The 17,879-nt window shown below is 41.6% G+C and overlaps 1 protein-coding gene across 8 annotated transcripts in view; it reads right to left on the bottom strand.

The window, feature by feature from the left end:
- Positions 1–17,879, bottom strand: part of CCDC178 (coiled-coil domain containing 178) — a 272,005-nt gene that overhangs the window by 194,058 nt on the left and 60,068 nt on the right. For all 8 annotated transcript variants that reach the window (XM_069957651.1, XM_069957652.1, XM_069957653.1 and 5 more), the window contains 5 exons: positions 17,254–17,396; positions 13,510–13,663; positions 5,322–5,417; positions 4,691–4,827; positions 2,628–2,811 (listed from right to left, as the gene is read on the bottom strand). In XM_069957651.1, the coding sequence (XP_069813752.1) occupies positions 2,628–2,811; positions 4,691–4,827; positions 5,322–5,417; positions 13,510–13,663; positions 17,254–17,396 (714 nt within the window). The remainder of the gene's footprint in view (positions 1–2,627; positions 2,812–4,690; positions 4,828–5,321; positions 5,418–13,509; positions 13,664–17,253; positions 17,397–17,879) is intronic.

The following is a 17,879-nucleotide window of genomic DNA, read 5'->3' as shown; positions in this document are numbered from 1 at the left end:
GCTAGAACAATGTTATAGTGTAAAAAATACATTTTTCTTTTTTCACGCCATATTGTTCTGAAAATCTGTGAAGCACCTGTGGGGTCCAGATGCTCACCGCACCCCTTGTTACATTCCTTGAGGGGTGTAGTTTTCTGAATGGTGTCCCTTTAGTGGTGTTTTTTAGGTTTTGGCACCCCAGAGCCTCTGCCAAGCTGAAGTGGTACAGTCAGAAATAACCAAATATAACGGAGCCATTGAAATGCACTAGGCGCTCCTTTATATCTGAGGCTTGTGGTTGCGTCAAATAGCGCAATAGGGCCACATATGGGGTATTTTTATAAACTGCAGAAACGGGGCAACAAATATTGGGGTGCATTTCTCTGGTAATAAGTTTATAATTATGAAAAATCTCTGCACAGAAAATTAAAATTTTCAAATTTACACACTTAGCTTTTATTTCTGTGACTCCCCTAAAGAGTTAAAAAACTTTCTGGATGTGCTTTTGCAGAGTTTTGGGGGTGCAGTTTCTGAAATGGGGTGCTTTGTGGGGCTTTCTAACATACAGTCCCCTCAAATACACTAAACCTGAACAGGTCCCTAAAAATATCTGATTTTGAAATTTTACTGAAAATTTGGAAATTTGCTTCTAATGTTTTACGCTTTCTACGCTTTCTATGTTTTACGCTAAAATGAAATATAGTTTAATAAATGCCGTCAACATAAAGTAGACATGTTGCTAATGCTATTTAATATATAATTTATGTGGCATAACCATTTTCTGTATAGGCAGAAAAGTTTTAAAGTAGGAAAAATGCATTTTTTTTTACAATTTTTCACGTTATTTTGGTTTTTTTCATAAAGATTCGTTATAAGTATCGACTCCAATTTACAAGAAATGTGAAGTACAATATGTCATGAGAAAATCAGAATCAGCCGGATAGGTAAAAGCATCCCGAAGTTATTAATGAATAAAATGACACAGGTCATATTCATAAAATTTGCTCCGGTCCTTAAGGCCATTTTAGGCCCTGTCCTTAAGGGGTTAAAGAGGAACTATCAGCAGGTTAGACCACGGGTGCTCAGTGGTAAATAAGGCCCTGCGTACGGGTACTTACATAAAGCCCCGTCCGGTCACATCTGAGGTGCTTCACGGCAATCACAGAAATCTACACCAGCTTTGGAGTTGTTATAGATTTTCACCATGCCCACTCATCAGGTTAGCAGGGCATACACCTGGCGCACTGTTGATTAATTCTCCCCTATGTGAGCATAACTATTTTCTGGGGTGCTATTTGTGCAAATTGCTTTTGAAGCACTGTCTATTAACAATTATTTAGCACTATAGGTGTGGTACTATAGCTTTTTAAGAATTGCTATGGCAAAAATATGTAAAGGCCAGCTAATATTTGAGTAGTACTGCACTGGGGGCACTGGGAAATACAAAAGGTATAGTATTACAGCTGGACACTGATAGAGCCCTAGGGGAGGACAATAAATTTAGGAATCTAAATAATAAATTAAATTAGGAACCTAAAATACCTGGACAGCAAACTGTGAGGAAAAAAGTAACAACTGAAAAAGCAGTCATAACAATCTGTGACACATAAAAAGAACATGTACAATAAGAAGACATCCCCTTCCATCCGAGTCAATGCGGATTTAATAGTATTTGTCTTTGATCAGTGCTGCATTTTCCTGTATGTCCTGTAGAGCTGAATTTAAAGTAAAATGTAACCTTCAAATAGTTGACAATGCACAGATTTACTATTGCAAATGCACTAATATCTGGCAGTTCTCTGTTAGCAAAGACCTCAGAAAAGAAGGATTTAGGGGTAGTTGTTTCTGAAAGCCTCAAATTGAGTCCCCAGCGCAGCCAGGCAGTAAGGAGAGCTAATCATATGCTGAGCTGTGTAGCTAGAGGTATAACCAATAGCAAGATGGAAATTGTGATCCCTGTATAGAGCTCTAGAGAGTGTGAAGCCACTGTGATGAATTTAGTGCATTTTTAGACTGTCTAGTCTATGTTTACATTATTTAAGAATTGGACTGTTTAGTAGATTTGGGCCAGTGGAGAAAGTTTATGAAGTTCTGTGTCTTGCGCATAGGAAAAAGATGGACGCTTTTGCACTCACTGAGTTGGCAAGAAAGGGGTGCAGTAGTGTACAGTCGTAAATTGTTAAAATGTATGCCAGCCCTGAGCTGGTGTAGATTTCTGAGGCTGCCTCAATAAATCCAGTGATGGATATGAGGGCAGCATTTGAAACACCATTCTTAATGACTCCCCCAGTGTGTTTTAAGACTTTAGCAATATTACTGACAACTTGCACACTATTCCCCTCATGGTGCTTTCACTACTCTATACCAAGTAGATCTAAAGACCCTTCCAGGTTAGTAGATCTCCACCTTTGAGATACTGTGTACCCCTGATCTACATGTAGGACCGCTTCAGGGAAGCCAGAGAAGCATTCAGGTGTGAGGGCCCAAAGAAACAATTACTATTTCTTAACCCATCCCTTGTGTCTGCCCCTAGTATAGTCTCCTCATACCACATATAACACTGTGTTGTTTTATTTGTAGAAAGTATTATTATGTTTTCATATGTTCTACGTATAGAGGGGAAAAAATAGTTTCCCCATCTGCATCACCTTTAGGCGGGATTCTTCTTTGGCTGATCGGGCCTCCAGTTCTGATAGTTTTTTCTTGGATGCTGCATGGCTTACAGACACATGAGAGAGCTCTTTAGTCGCATTATTACTCTGCTCTTCATTTCTCAGCTGACTTTTCTGCATGCGTTTGATGTCTGCTTCAAGTTTACTCTTCGTCTTATGACTATAATAATGAAAAACAAAATCAATGCTCGGTTTCCTGTTATGACCAACAAAATACAGTTCTGTCAGACAGTGACCTACAAAGACGTGCATGACTCAGCATATTAATTACAGAGTATAATAAATGAAAAACAGAGGTGAAGGTTGTAGGATGGTGCAATCTAATCAAGGTATGGCTGGAAAGCGGCGGCATACAGAACACATGCACATTACTCAGACATCCAACAATAACAATCTTCTCTGTACTTGAGGACCAGACCCGAGTGGCCTCATAGTTTTGTAGAATATTAAAGAGCATTAAACAAATTATCTATGCATAAATCCTTGTACTGTCCTCCTCTGTTAAAAACTGTATTTAGCCATTTCTTACCATAGATTCAGAAACATTTAACCTCCAATGATTATAAGGATTTACTTGATGAATTAATGTTTTTGAAAATAGCACGAATTTGCTTTGGATGAATTCTTTATGGGCAGAGTGATAAATGAAAAAAAACACAGAAAACAAGTATTTCTACATAGTATTTCTGCGTAACAGTATATTTTGTTATGATAGCCATGCCACAATTATTCAACCCCCATATAATATTGTTGTTTTTAAAGCTTCATGACAGTTTTTATAGCTTAAAGTGGAGTTGGCACATAAATAAGTTTTGGTAGTTCTATTATAATCCTTCGGCTGTGATGACTGTATACACACTACATGAAGGTAGTCAAGGTCTGTTGCTATCATGTGAAAGACAAAAGCGTTTCCACAAAAGCTGAGAGAGGAGATTATTTCATTGCACCTAAAGGGCATTGGGTATAAGAACATATCTAAAACATTTGACCAAGGATTTCATGGCTGGACTCAACAAAGTAACATCGTCAGTAGACTAGAATATGGAGGAATTTGGTTAAGACTGCAGAGTTTTGGGAGAATGTTATATGGACTGGTGAAACCAAAATGGAACTGTTTGGCTATATGGACCAGCGGTATGTCTGGTGTGCAAAAGGCCAGGCGTATAAGAGTCACTGCCTTTTCCAGCAACACGTCAGAAGCTGTTTGCATTAAGGCATGGTTCATACTAGATAATCTTTCTTGGAAAGAACAGATTTCTCAGTTTGTGTGCCCCTACTTAATAAGAAAGGCACCTATAAAACCTATTTTTCTGATTGCACTTTCGTTCCTTAAACACTTTTGTGCTTGAAAGAGTCAGAAATAGGGATAAGTGAACTTGCTGAAAGATCACATTCGTACAAACCCAAACAATCACCATTTGAATCCCACTGCTTGGGGAAGCTATGGTGGCCATAGCTGTATCCATGTCTTCCAGGCAGTCCACGGGCTGCATCCACCTTCTCCAGCCACCAGGAGATAAATGACAATCATTTTGATTCGGCAAGTTCTCTTGCTCCTAGTCAGGAACTTTGAGGTACACTTTCTGTTTATTCTCTGCTTTTACTCAATGTGCTCAATAAGACATGAACAGTATGACTAGTTGCATGGTATTAGTTTAGTCGGATTATTTTTGTGTGTAACTGTGATTTGGACATCAAACAGACTACATCAGTAAACAGTGCATTAATATATATATATATATATATATATATATATATTATAATATCACAGTGGGAACAAACCTTTCTAAGTGACATACTGCTCTTGATGAATTTTATAATTCACCTCATGAACATTGAGCTCACAATGACTTTTATGTGTTTATCATCTAAATGGCTATATAGCCAATGTTAAATATACGTGGAACTTAACTGGAAAAGTGACCTAAATGTCCATACTGTGCACTGCCTAATACATAATCTGTGACTATGTCCCCGATCCTGCAGAAGAACTTACAAATTTAATTTTAAAAACACATACTGAAAAACCATTACTTAACCTGTTTGCAGATTTTACTGCCAGGTCCTCGTTTTCCAGATCGAGGGTCTTATTTTCATATTCTACCTCTCTTAGTGCATGAAGTTTTTTATGAAGCTGCTGCTCCAAATTAGATAGCTGAGTCTGGAAATCTGATTCCTTAAATGAAAAAAAGGTAAAACAAAGTATTAACTCAGTGGTGTTCAGCCCAAAGTTTTACAGTATAATTAAAAGGAAAAAAAACAAACGCAGATAGATATTATTTTCTTTTTATGTATTTTCCACCTACAGATGATTTTATTTTATTTCCTGTACATAATTATCGGGGTAGCCATATTGCCTTTAGAGATATATCAGCCACACAGATTTCGATGGTAGAGTTTCCTACGCATTCTCTGTGACTTGAACAAAGGTCATTATGTATGGAGGGAGTGGAGGTGGACTGTAACCTTGAATAGGCTACAGCTAGCTTGGACAACTCACAGCAACCACATGTTACAAAGTGGAGGAGCACTAACGCCAGAAGACAAGACAGAAAGGACAAACTAATGCAGGTGGCCACAAGGAACCAGTGAATATGAGCATGTGATTCAATCGACAAGTAAAAAGGGAATCACAATTAATTTATACACGCACAGATAGCATAAAATTACCTGAATTTTAGCTTCCTGTGAAACTTTAGAGAAGATAGTTGAGAGCTCTTTGTATTTCTTTTCTTGATCATCCAGCTCATACTTTAGGTCGTTTACCTAAAAGAAAAAAGGAAAGGTCATAGTTTTATTTGAAGGCCCCAACATCTCAATGAAGGCAGAAAAATGCCACCTAACCCTAACTGCTCCAAGCACTAAATGTACTTGTGTGTCAGACTGGAACAGGCAAGAATATTTTTGTATGTAGCACTGGGGGTTGCCCTGAGCCTCTAAGTGCACCAAGTTGCCCTCTCAGCAGCTCCATAACAATGCTTTCTTTGAATATTCATTCCCATCCCTTTTAGTGATGTCACAGCAAAGGGCTCAGAAGTCTCGCCCAGTCAACTCTCAGTAGCATCAAAATGCTACTGTGCACGTCCATGACTTAGGAGCGGAGTGCTGAGAGCTGACAGGAAGGGAATCAATATTGAAAGAGGGGCAATGTCTGTAGATCTGCATGGTGGAGGAAGAGGTGCACTTAAAGGCGCAGGACCACCCCAGTGCACCAAACCAGAACATTTACATAATCATATTTGCCCATATGGCGCAATGGCTTACAAAATGAATAAAATAGTTCTGATCAGAGTGACCTCAGATGCTTCGCCATTCCAGCTCTTAAGGGTCCATTTACACAGAAAGATTATCTGACGGATTATCTGCCAAAGATTTGAAGCCAAAGCCAAGAATGGACTATAAACAGAGATCTGGTCATAAAGGAAAGCCTGAGATTTCTCCTCTTTTCAAATCCATTCCTGGCTTTGGCTTCAAATCTTTGGCAGATAATCTTTCTGTGTAAATGGACCCTTAGAAATTCTCTTGCGGATATATTGACTACATCAATGTATTAATGATATGTAAGTGCAAATGCTTTTTTTAATCTGCAAGCATATAAAGTCACCCTATACTATGCACATAGTATGGTTCATGACAGATTGTGGCAGTGCAGAGAAAACTTTGTTTAGAAAGCATAAATTTGTGTAACTCAGCTGAAAAGTTATTTGTTTCCCTTGTAAAGCCTTCGAAAGGTCCACTGTGAAGTGGAAATGATTGCTTGCTGGATGTAATGCCTCTTGTTCTATGCCCTAATTTAAATTAGTTCCTAGTCACAGAAGATGCTGCGGCTGCTTTTTATCCTTCACAGCCAGATGATATAAAACTTAAACTTGTAACTTCCATCTCGCCTTATTAAGGCACTAAACACGTCTTGGGTTACTGAAACTGCTTTCAACCTTGCACTTATCATATGTTCTTCAACATATGCATGATACAGCAGTTTAACTATGTAATATGCTGGCACAAACAAAAGTAATGCAGGAAACTGAAGAATTTCTTCTATTAGCTTGGACTGATTAACTCATCCACAAAGAGTGGTTTCACTACTGGGATCGTGGGTAAATTGTCTGGTGTGGATCTAGTCGCAGATCCACAGGTATTCAACTCAGCTACATTGGTGAAATCTGTCACAAATCTGCATGAGAATAAGCATGCTATGGGTCTGAAAATCCCGTTCATATTCTGTGTGGAAAATGTTCATAGCCGGTGAATGATATCTGTGAAATGTCATCCCTTGTCTGCTATTGGAATCCACCGGGGATTGTACCTGCATATATTTCACATGGGATGCAAGATGAATCTGCATGGAATGGTTGCAGTTAGGGATGGTCCGAACCGAGTTCGTACGGAGTTTGTACGAACCCGAACCATCCGCAATGATTACCGCTGTCTGCCCGCTCCGTGCAGCCATAGGCTGTATCCCAGTTTTCCAGGCGGTCCTCCCGCTGTATCCGCCCGCTGCACGGAGCAGGCAGACAGCGGTAATCCAATGCCGAGCGTTCGGCGGGTTCGGACCATCCCTAGTTGCAGGTTGTGAATATAGTCAGGCCTCCTGACAGGAGGGTGGACTCACTATATCACTATTTGATTTGTGCTAGGACTAAACTAAGGGGTTTCACCCAGTTTGCTAACATGACACATGACTGGCAGATTTGATGGTGCAGATTTGATGCTGTGTTCAGTTATTGACATCAAATCTGCTGCGTATCTGCTGCGTATCCACTGCATATCTGTAGCAGAAAATTCAATGCGATATGGTGTGTGTGAAGCTACCCTAAAATGACTTTTATAGGGGTATGGATTTATAGGGGTATAGACTTTACAAAGAGATTACCTATGCTGTGTCCCCAGAGAAGTCTAGAAGTGTTCATGCAGCCTAATACACAGGTATGGGTCAGGGCAGACAGTGATCACAAGGCAGAGCTAGAAGTCAAGTCCAGTCCAAGACAGTTGTCAAGATGTACCCTCACAAATTGTTAGGAGCCAAGGAACACGGTTGTTCGGACAAGGTATGGCCATTCTGGGCAGGTTTTACCGCTATGCCTGCTTAGCAGCTGCACAGTTGGGCTCAGTAAACTATGTCACTATATGAATTAACGGTTTTATGTTCTTTCTTTCTTTTTTTTTTTTTTTTTTTTTTAGCCCAAAATACTGTTTTGTAGCCTGTTTTGGCCAGTATTTTTTACCAACACCAGGAGTGGGTCCAAAACAGAAAAAGGTGCAAATCTGTCCATTATAGTTTTCCCTTTGTCAGTTTTACTTACGATTCCCTTCTTGTTTTTGGTCTGTTTTTTTCAGCCATTTATCCAAAAAGGGCTCAATATATTGTGTAAACATTGCCTTATAGTGTCAGGCCATGTTCCCTCATACTATTTTGGACAATTTTATTGGGCCATAGTTCAAAACAGTTGTATTATTAAAGGGGTAGTTCACACAAAAAATCTTTCAAATCAACTGATGCCAGAAATTTGTAAACTACTTCTATTAAAAAAAAATCTCAAGTCTTTCAGTACCTATTAACTGCTGTATGTCCTGCAGGAAATGATATTCTTTCCAGTCTGAAGAGCAAGAGAGGTTTTCTACAGTAATTTGCTGCTGCTCTGGACAGTTCTTGACATTGACAGAGATGGCAGCAGAGAGCACTGTGTCAGAATGGGAAGAATACACCACTTCCTGCAGGACATACAGCAGCTGATAAGTACTGCAAGCACTTCAACGGATATGTTAATCCAACAATAATCACTTGTAGGTAATCAGAAACTCAAATCAAATGTTAGTGACAATTATACACTGACACAGGGTCTCATCAAATGTTAGTGACAATCACACACTGACAGACACAGGGTCACGACGCGTTTCTCCCACTGTATAAGTTCACCAGGAGACCAAAACAAACTAAGGAGACAAGATAGCCCCTAGCTGGTCAAAATATTTATGGTAAGGTACAATCACAGCCAACCACCCAGGTATAAGCAGAAAAGCCACAAACAGACAGGCTAAAAAATGGTCACAATGGACATATGGATAAATTGCCCGGGCTCTAAAAGCCACTTACACAATCCTGTATTCTAGCTGATGCCGGCATCTCCTCTCAGCTAGGATACGGGATCATGTGAGTGGCTGATTGGCTGTGATTGTACAGTACCTTACCATAAATATTTTGACCTGCTAGGGGCCATCTAGCCCCTTTAGTTTGTTTTGGTCTCCTGATGAACCCATACAGTAACAGAAACACATTGAGATCCTGTGTCTGTGTGTAATTGTCACTAACATTTGATTAGAGTTTCTGATTACCTACAAGTGATTATTGTTGGGTTGGGCTAGCACCAGCACTTAGCTGTGTTGCATGGTAATAAGTGACCACACATGTTGTGTCTACATTTATTTTATTGCATACCTAATAAAAATTAAAAATAGTTTTAGTCTATATGCTGCAGTGATATGTGATTTTATTAGCCTATGAGGTTACGATTGTACCTCGGAAATACTCAGTGATACGTACGTGTTTACACCAATCAGAAGAACAAGCCAGGAAAAGTAATCTAGGCAGCTACATATACGTCTATGGGGATGCCAGGACATAGATGATTGACAGTGGAGATGTGCATTCAGCTGCTACCCGCATGTTCTCCTGTTCACTGTCAAAAGTTTTTTTAAATTTTTAACCTGACATATGGTCCCCTGATGAATTTGGGATAAGGAAACACGTGGAGACCAATATTTTGTCCAACTAATGTTAAGTACTGGCTATACCTTTATGTGTTGTTTGCCTGTAAGATGGATGTTGCAAAGCTTTCTTTCATACCCTATGAGATGACAGGTGGAAAATAGGATTGTGTCCGCCTTCTTTTTCTCTAACTATCCGCTGCATATTAGTATTGGAAAGTACTAACACTATGTTTTGTTTCTCCTACAAGACTGTATGTTACAATGACTTGTGGTTCCTGTCTCCTCCAATATACCAATTACACAGTATTATAAGTGTGTATTTCTATGGAAACGTCTCAAGGAGCAACTAGCCTGTCTAGTAAGAAAAGCTTTCCTCTCCTCCTTCATGGTCAGGCATAGGGACCCCCATCCATATTGTCCCACAGCCTATCTACATACACTTTTGCGCAGCGTACCTTGTACCAACCCAATGTGGGCTGGCATGTAATGATGGTGATGGTATCACGTTATTTGTTTGGGCAATTTTACGATGATAATAAAGGTAAAGTTTTAGAGTCTCCTCCGGGAAGTGATTTTAATGTTCCATTGATACAATTATCTTTCTACTAGAACCCTATCTACCCCATGACAGGGAGACAAACTAAATGAACCATGGGTCTTTTCCTTTACAAAGTTAATGTTATTTCAACAAGTCTGTAGAAACGCAAAACCGAATTTATATTTATTTACAGCTAATATGAAATTATCAATCCAAAACTTAAATTTAATGCTTGACGGGAAGTTCATTCCGCTGAGCTATGCACTTATATTAGTAGGCACCAGTCATCCTATTTTTTTTATTTTCCACAACAGATTGCGGTACTGAATTTACATGAAACATTAACATTTAAACTGTATCACTGGCACAAAAGTTGCTAGAGTAAATCACAGAGATTATACGCTGGACATTCACTGTATTTCATTGCAGAATACTGGGGTGTAAAGAGATTACCGTAATCCCTGGTAAATAAATCAGAGACATTTATACGCGGTTTTGGAAAGATGCAGACTCCATGATCAATCATCACGCGTCCACAACTCCACAACACAAGAAAAATATCCAAGATGTTTTCATAGCTTTTTCTTTTTTTTTTATTAATTGTATATGACATGATGAAAACCGGCAGGTGAGATGAGGTATATGCAGGGGCCCTCTATAGGAAAGAGCAGGTAATGATTAGGTAAAAATGGGAATGTTCTCTTGGCATACCCTGGGTCATCTAGCACCTCTAGTCCCGCAAAAAAAAAATATACATTTGGAAAACAGACAGAACATAGTCACTAGCAGTGACTACCCCATTTTTTTGTTAGGGACCCACACAAATCAGGGACCATGAAGTAATGTGTGGGCTTATACACTTTTATGAGATTGTAAACTAACTCTTGATGTAAGTATTGTGCTGAGAAGGAAAGGATCAGTGAAAAGTTTATGGATGTGCGGCCATGTCCTTTTTTTGGCATTTATTTCTCCCCATAGAATAGTCACTAGCAGACTGTTGCGGTACATTCCAAAATACATTTTTGTCAGAATCCCAAAACTTTGTTGTAAATGGAGCTTACTCACATATCCTCTAAAACTCATCCTGCACCTACTACATCTGCTGAACTTTACAGCACTTCTCACACTGAGGCTATGTTCACATATGGCGTTTAACAGACATTAATTAGCGCTGTTTTTCCGCAAAATGCACAGGAAGAAAAAAAAAAGTGAAAAGCTTATTAAACGTTAAATGTGAACATTGCCAAAAGATCACCATACACTCTATACTCTATCGGTAGCAGTGGGTTAGGTCATCAGTATAAAGTGTATGGGGGCCTCCTAATTCTCTATACTGTATGTCAGTGTGAGAGATAAGCCAGAACCAGAGCAGACTGACTGTGGCTTACCTCCCCTCCCCATAGAGAACACAGGAACATTTGGCCGTGCCAAAGTTCTGTTGGCTGAAAGATCATTCAGCTATTATTAAAGGTGTATGGCCACCTTTAGGCTATGTTCATACAACATATGAGACCGGCCGTTCCTTGACCCCGGCCGGTCTCTGCCCTGATCATCCCGACCGGTACTTAAGTACCGGCCGGGTGATCTTTCCAGCCGCAGAGCTCTGATGCGGGCGCATCAGCGGGCGCCCACATCAAAGCTTCCCATAGCACACAATGAAGCGAGCGGCCAGAGTCGCTCACTTCATTGTGTGAACCGACAGGGTTTCCAACGGCCGCAATTCATTCAATCGCGGCTGCAGAAAACTGACATGTCAGTTATTTGTGGCGTCGCAAAGGAATCCCGGCCGGAGGTTTACGATGTGTATACGTTCCGGCAGGGGATCCCACAGAACAAGAAGCAATGTTCCACAACGTGAAAAGTACGGCCGTTGTCCGATGACAACAACGGCCGTACTTTTACATAGTGTGAACATAGCCACAGTCAGTAACTTTATAGGGGGCCAGTTAATTTAATTTTCCTCCTTAGGTTGTGTTCACACATCGCAATTTTTATTGCAATACTGTTGAGGTACTGTGCCGTTTCAGTAAAAATGCTGCAGTACCGTGACAATACTGCAATGAAACTGCAAGAATGTGAACACAACATTAAATTAACATTTGTTCATCTAATTGCCTCATCTCCAACTCGATACAGAACTGTTACATTAGCTAAAGCTCGTCCTGAGCACAGTACCAGTGTGGCCAAGAATGGTACTACACTACTACTCCACAGTTCATTCATAAACTTTGCCTTTTCATAACTACTGGAATACCGATTCTACTCAGAAGCGGCCAGCAATGTTCAGGATCCTTTCGATCATTAGGGCCCCATTCCCACTGAGCAAAACTAGCGGAACATGTTCATTCTTTAGCGTGGACAGGGCAGGAGCACGCGCCTCCCATAGACTCCCATTATGAGCGGGAGGCTAACGGCATTCCACGGCGGACAATTCAGCCGCGGAATTCCGCTAGTTTTGCTCAGTGGGAACGGGGCCTAATGCTATGTACTTTATGTAACTAACCTATTTTTCCTCGACATCTTGTTACATTTTTAATGTGTCACTTTTCCACCACGTGTGTTTGTGTTTATGTTTGTGTGTTGTCACACCCCCCACTGGTGACGTCAGAGTAAGAGGTTACTGACTCCCGGTTTTGAACCTCAGTGGCTTGAGAAAGCGGGAAGTTTACCCGCAAAACGGCTGTAGCCTGAGGGCACGCCATCTGCTGGATCTGTCTCCCCCTGCCCCACACCAACCTGTTTGATGTCACCCTGAATAAAGATACATATTGCCTGAAGACTGGTAAGTGCTACTAGTTACCTTTCTTTTGCTTTTCTACCTGGCTTGTGCATTATGTTGAATAGACTTATATCTGAAAACCTTGCTGAGCACCACATAAAGGCAAGACGATCGGGTTTGAACAATCCTGTTACCCGAGATACCAAGAGTGACACTTCCTACACTTAAAACACATTTTTTGAACGCATCCTTTTACCACTGAATGCGATAGTGCCGAAATCTCTTTGAAGCTTGTGTGGTTAAAATTTGTTCAGTGTAACTAAATAATTTCTTTAAATTGGAAAAAAAAGGAACCTGGAAGTTTAAAAGATGCAATACAATATTTTTATCTATTACAGATAAGCCTGGGTTCACACTGCAGTACAATTAACATATCCGTTTTTAAATGCTTGCTTTTAACGTGCACAAAAAATATGGTCAGCCCCATTTTTGTGTGCGCTAAAAAAATTAAAAATATTGGAAGCCAAAGGAAAAACGGATCTAAATGCATGGCACACAATTGCATCCGTTTCCCCCCCCCCATTTTTTCTCATGAAATGTATTAACGTAAGTTAAAAGGACTGCAAAAAACACTCTGTTCAGCCGCACTGTTAGTGCTAAACAGACACTACACCAATAGATATGAATGGAGCAGACCACACTGATTACCATGGAGTCATCTAGTTTTCCAATTGGTGACTTTACCCCATGGAGATTAGAGCAGGATATATCATAAGAATCTGTCAGTCAGTAGTGCAGCCCTTGGTAAATCTCACCATATACATAACATGTAACATGAAACTGCTGCAACGAAAATGTAAGATGTTACAATAGCTATAATATTCTTTACTTACTTGCTGATTCCATGAGTTTTCCCTGTCTATTAGCTGTTGTTTTTCACTCAGTAAGTCGCTGTAGAGTTTCTTTCCATCCTCAATCTGTTTATCAGTATTTACCAGATCTGCAGAGTATTCTGCCCATGTCTTCTCTGATTTGCATAAATTATTTCTGTTCATAGGTTGATAAAAAGTATTCCAGGTTAATGAACCATTTTGCAGGTTTTTCCATTAAACTTGTCATGTGTAGACACAGGGGATATCATGTGTGTACAGACAGAGGTTGTCATGTGTGTAAAAACGGGATGGATGCCATGTGTGTAGAGACATGGGATGCCATGTGTGTAGAGACATGGGATGCCATGTGTGTAGAGACAGACAGGGGATATCATGTGTGTAGAGACATGGGATGCCATGTGTGTAGAGACAGGAGCTGTCATGTGTGTACAGACAGGGGATGTCATGTGTGTAGAGACATGGGATGTCATGTGTGTAGAGACAGGGGATGTCATGTGTGTAGAGACATGGGATGTCATGTGTGTAGAGACAGGGGATATCATGTGTGTAGAGACAGGGGATGTCATGTGTGTAGAGACATGGGATGTCATGTGTGTAGAGACAGGGGATATCATGTGTGTAGAGACAGGGGATGTCATGTGTGTAGAGACAGGGGTTGTCATGTGTGTAGAGACAGTGGATATCATGTGTGTAGAGACAGGGGTTGTCATGTGTGTAGAGACAGGGGATATCATGTGTGTAGAGACAGGGAATGTCATATGTGTAGAGACAGGGGATGTCATGTGAGTAGAGACGGGGGATGTCATGTGTGTAGAGACAGGGGATATTATGTGTGTAGAGACGGGGGATATTATGTGTGTAGAGACAGGGGATATTATGTGTGTAGAGACAGGGGATGTCATGTGTGTAGAGACAGGGGATATTATGTGTGTAGAGACAGGGGATGTCATGTGTGTAGAGACAGGGGATATTATGTGTGTAGAGACGGGGGATGTCATGTGTGTAGAGACAGGATCTGTCATATGTGTACAGAAAGTGGTCGTCATGTGTGTAGAGACAGGAGCTGCCATGTGTGTAGAGACAGGGGATGTCATGTGTGTAGAGACAGGGGATGTCATGTGTGTAGAGACAGGGGATGTCATGTGTGTAGAGACAGGGGATGTCATGTGTGTAGAGACAGGAGCTGTCGTGTGTAGAGACAGGAGCTGTCATGTGTGTAGAGACAGGGGATATCATGTGTGTAGAGACAGGGGATGTCATGTGTGTAGAGACAGGAGCTGTCATGTGTGTAGAGACAGGAGCTGTCATGTGTGTAGAGACGGGGATATCATGTGTGTAAAGACAGGAGCTGTCATGTGTGTAGAGACGGGGATATCATGTGTGTAGAGACAGGAGCTGCCATGTGTGTAGAGACAGGGGATGTCATGTGTGTAGAGACAGGAGCTGTCATGTGTGTAGAGACAGGAGCTGTCATGTGTGTAGAGACAGGGGATGTCATGTGTGTAGAGACAGGGAATATCATGTGTGTAGAGACAGGGGATGTCATGTGTGTAGAGACAGGGGATAACATGTGTGTAGAGACAGGGGATATTATGTGTGTAGAGACGGGGGATGTCATGTGTGTAGAGACAGGGGATATTATGTGTGTAGAGACGGGGGATGTCATGTGTGTAGAGACAGGAGCTGTCATATATGTACAGAAAGGGGTCGTCATGTGTGTAGAGACAGGAGCTGCCATGTGTGTAGAGACAGGGGATATCATGTGTGTAGAGACAGGAGCTGCCATGTGTGTAGAGACAGGGGATGTCATGTGTGTAGAGACAGGGGATATCATGTGTGTAGAGACAGGGGATGTCATGTGTGTAGAGACAGGAGCTGTCATGTGTGTAGAGACAGGAGCTGTCATGTGTGTAGAGACGGGGATGTCATGTGTGTAGAGACAGGAGCTGCCATGTGTGTAGAGACAGGGGATGTCATGTGTGTAGAGACAGGGGATGTCATGTGTGTAGAGACAGGGGATATCATGTGTGTAGAGACAGGGGATATCATGTGTGTAAAGACAGGAGCTGTCATGTGTGTAGAGACAGGGGATATCATGTGTGTAAAGACAGGGGATATCATGTGTGTAAAGACAGGAGCTGTCATGTGTGTAGAGACAGGGGATATCATGTGTGTAGAGACAGGGGATATCATGTGTGTAGAGACAGGGGATATCATGTGTGTAAAGACAGGAGCTGCCATGTGTGTAGAGACAGGGGATGTCATGTGTGTAGAGACAGGGGATATCATGTGTGTAGAGACAGGGGATATCATGTGTGTAGAGACAGGGGATATCATGTGTGTAAAGACAGGGGATATCATGTGTGTAAAGACAGGGGATATCATGTGTGTAGAGACAGGGGTTGCCATGTATGTAGAGACAGGAGCTGTCATGTGTGTAGAGACAGGGGATATCATGTGTGTAAAGACAGGGGATATCATGTGTGTAGAGACAGGGGTTGCCATGTGTGTAGAGACAGGGGATATCATGTGTGTAGAGACAGGGGTTGCCATGTGTGTAGAGACAGGGGATATCATGTGTGTAGAGACAGGAGCTGTCATGTGTGTAGAGACAGGAGCTGTCATGTGTGTAGAGACAGGAGCTGCCATGTGTGTAGAGACAGGGGATGTCATGTGTGTAGAGACAGGGGATATCATGTGTGTAGAGACAGGGGTTGCCATGTGTGTAGAGACAGGGGATATCATGTGTGTAGAGACAGGAGCTGTCATGTGTGTAGAGACAGGAGCTGTCATGTGTGTAGAGACAGGAGCTGCCATGTGTGTAGAGACAGGGGATGTCATGTGTGTAGAGACAGGGGATATCATGTGTGTAGAGACAGGGGATGTCATGTGTGTAGAGACAGGGGATGTCATGTGTGTAGAGACATGGGATGTCATGTGTGTAGAGACAGGGGATATCATGTGTGTAGAGACAGTGGATATCATGTGTGTAGAGACAGGGGATATCATGTGTGTAGAGACAGGGGTTGCCATGTGTGTAGAGACAGGGGATATCATGTGTGTAGAGACAGGAGCTGTCATGTGTGTAGAGACAGGAGCTGTCATGTGTGTAGAGACAGGGGATATCATGTGTGTAGAGACAGGAGCTGCCATGTGTGTAGAGACAGGGGATATCATGTGTGTAGAGACAGGGGATATCATGTGTGTAAAGACAGGGGATATCATGTGTGTAGTGACAGGGGTTGCCATGTGTGTAGAGACAGGGGATATCATGTGTGTAGAGACAGGGAATGTCAAATGTGTAGAGACAGGGGATATCATGTGTGTAAAGACAGGGAATGTCAAATGTGTAGAGACAGGGGATATCATGTGTGTAGAGACAGGGAATGTCAAATGTGTAGAGACAGGGGATATCATGTGTGTAGAGACAGGGGATATTATGTGTGTAGAGACAGGGGATGTCATTTGTGTAGAGACAGGGGATATCATATGTGTAGAGACAGGGGTTGCCATGTGTGTAGAGACAGGAGCTGCCATGTGTGTAGAGACAGGGGTTGCCGTGTGTGTAGAGATAGAAGTTGCCATGTGTATAGAGACAGGGCTGACGGTAAATTTTCTATAGATTTCAATGAAGTACATTATTACATTAAAAATACGGCCATATTTATGTAAGATTTCACTGTGTGTGAACATAGACTGAAGAAGTACAGGAGGGTTCTAAGGTGTGAGCATGACCACTCTTACCTGCAGTACTGCAGATTCCTCTTTATATCAGCCAGTTTGGCAGCCATGTTGTTTCTCTCTTGGTTAGCTTCTGCAGTAACTTTCTCAAAACTCATCTGGGCAGACATCCGCTTTATCTCCGCCTCATTTAGTAATATTGTTGCCTTAATGAGAAATTAACAATAGGGGCTTAAATAAAAGTAAGAAGATGATTCAACAGGAAATAACATTGTAAAGTTAAAGCAAGGATGGAATGTTAAAACTAATACAATCCAGCAAGAAAAGACAAGTGTGTGGCTGTTATGTCATACACATCTAAGTTACACCAAACACCTGTTTAACATGTAGGAAACATGCAAGGAAACTGGAAGGCTATCCCAGGCTAACTGGTCCAACATCGCTCAACTGGACTGAGGGGGGGCTGTCAACATTTCATTCAGACACTGTGAGCAACTTATGTAGTCATGTGGCAGTCTATGTACAATTCTGACATCTGTGAGTGTGACTATTGTCTGGCTGCTGCCGGCCCTCAGCTTCTGATTAGCAGCCAGACACAGAGCCATCTTTCCCATTCGGCAGGGCAGAGGGGCCCCCTTTGAGTCATGGGCATCTTGGCAGCCGCCTACCCTGCCTGGTAGAAAAGACAG

Source organism: Dendropsophus ebraccatus, chromosome 2 (genome assembly GCF_027789765.1).
Source record: "Dendropsophus ebraccatus isolate aDenEbr1 chromosome 2, aDenEbr1.pat, whole genome shotgun sequence".
Taxonomy (NCBI): Eukaryota; Metazoa; Chordata; class Amphibia; order Anura; family Hylidae; genus Dendropsophus; species Dendropsophus ebraccatus.
The sequence above is the reverse complement of the archived record's forward strand: the minus strand, read 5'-3'. Positions and strand labels throughout refer to the sequence as shown.